At 55.4% G+C, this 1,188-nt stretch overlaps 2 protein-coding genes across 2 annotated transcripts in view; one reads left to right on the forward strand and one right to left on the reverse strand.

Annotated features, from left to right (window-relative positions):
* GUITHDRAFT_110561 (hypothetical protein) overlaps nucleotides 1-609 on the forward strand; it is a gene marked incomplete at both ends in the record, with an annotated part of 1,791 nt that extends 1,182 nt beyond the window's left edge. Inside the window, 3 exons of the mRNA XM_005830362.1 lie at nucleotides 102-227; nucleotides 315-375; nucleotides 482-609. Coding sequence (XP_005830419.1) covers nucleotides 102-227; nucleotides 315-375; nucleotides 482-609 — 315 coding nt within the window. The remainder of the gene's footprint in view (nucleotides 1-101; nucleotides 228-314; nucleotides 376-481) is intronic.
* A 207-nt stretch (nucleotides 610-816) lies between these two features.
* GUITHDRAFT_73176 (hypothetical protein) overlaps nucleotides 817-1,188 on the reverse strand; it is a gene marked incomplete at both ends in the record, with an annotated part of 1,576 nt that continues 1,204 nt past the window's right edge. Inside the window, 2 exons of the mRNA XM_005830363.1 lie at nucleotides 817-885; nucleotides 978-1,159. Coding sequence (XP_005830420.1) covers nucleotides 817-885; nucleotides 978-1,159 — 251 coding nt within the window. The remainder of the gene's footprint in view (nucleotides 886-977; nucleotides 1,160-1,188) is intronic.

Genomic DNA, 1,188 nt, shown 5'->3' on the forward strand with positions numbered 1-1,188 from the left:
TACATGCACATCTTGGCGCTGTCGATGTCGGCGGCGGTGGCGCAGGTGCAGGAGGAGGAGGAGGAGAGGAGGGGGCGGGAGAGGCTGAGAGGGGGGAGCAGATCTTCATCCTGCTGATGATCCGAGACTTCGGGGCGCTGCTGTTCGCGACGGTGATGACGACGAGGCAGTTCCTGTCGATCCTGCTGTCATGCATCATCTTCCTGCATCCGTTGTCAGGGGGGCAGGTGAGGTCCGGGGAAGAGAGGAGAGGGAGGGGAGGGGATGGGAGGGGAGGGGAGGGAGAGGAGGGACTGACGAGGGTAATGGTGCAGTGGGTTGGGACGTGTCTTGTCTTCGGGTCTCTGTACTGGAAGACTCTTGTATCGATGCCAGGTGAGGAGGCGAGGAGATCGAACATGCAGGCAGGGAGTGGAGTGAATGGAAAGGGTGGCAGGGAAGGGGAGCAGAAAATGTCGGAGAATTTTAACGCACTGAGCAGGCAACAAGAAGGAACAGGCTCATCACCAGGAGGAAGGATCCAAAGAAGAAGGAGAGAATCTGATGGAGAAGATGGACGATGTGGAGGCAAACAAGCACGAGGTCGACAAGGAAGAGAATCGGAATTAAGAGATAAGCCGGACAACTAAGGCAAGTGATATGAAAGGAGATAAAATGCATTTGTTTTTAAACATATTCAAACACATCCTGTCCTGCTCGAAAATCAGAAACAAGCTAGCGAAAAACACAATCTGATCATGTGATTCAAATTTGATATCTTGACTCCTTTGCGGAGGTTTTGCTCACAAACAATAAGGGAAGAGAAACTTGTTACTTTCATTTCTTCCAGACATGGAACGCTGTCTTCATGTAAAGGCACCCAAAGACAAGACACGTCCCAACCCACTGCACCATTACCCTCGTCAGTCCCTCCTCTCCCTCCCCTCCCCTCCCCTCCCCTCCCCTCCCCTCCCTCTCCTCTCTTCCCCGGACCTCACCTGCCCCCCTGACAACGGATGCAGGAAGATGATGCACGACAGCAGGATCGACAGGAACTGCCTCGTCGTCATCACCGTCGCGAACAGCAGCGCCCCGAAGTCTCGGATCATCAGCAGGATGAAGATCTGCTCCCCCCTCTCAGCCTCTCCCGCCCCCTCCTCTCCTCCTCCTCCTCCTGCACCTGCGCCACCGCCGCCGACATCGACAGCG

Source organism: Guillardia theta, assembly GCF_000315625.1.
Source record: "Guillardia theta CCMP2712 unplaced genomic scaffold GUITHscaffold_46, whole genome shotgun sequence".
Lineage (NCBI taxonomy): Eukaryota > Cryptophyceae > Pyrenomonadales > Geminigeraceae > Guillardia > Guillardia theta.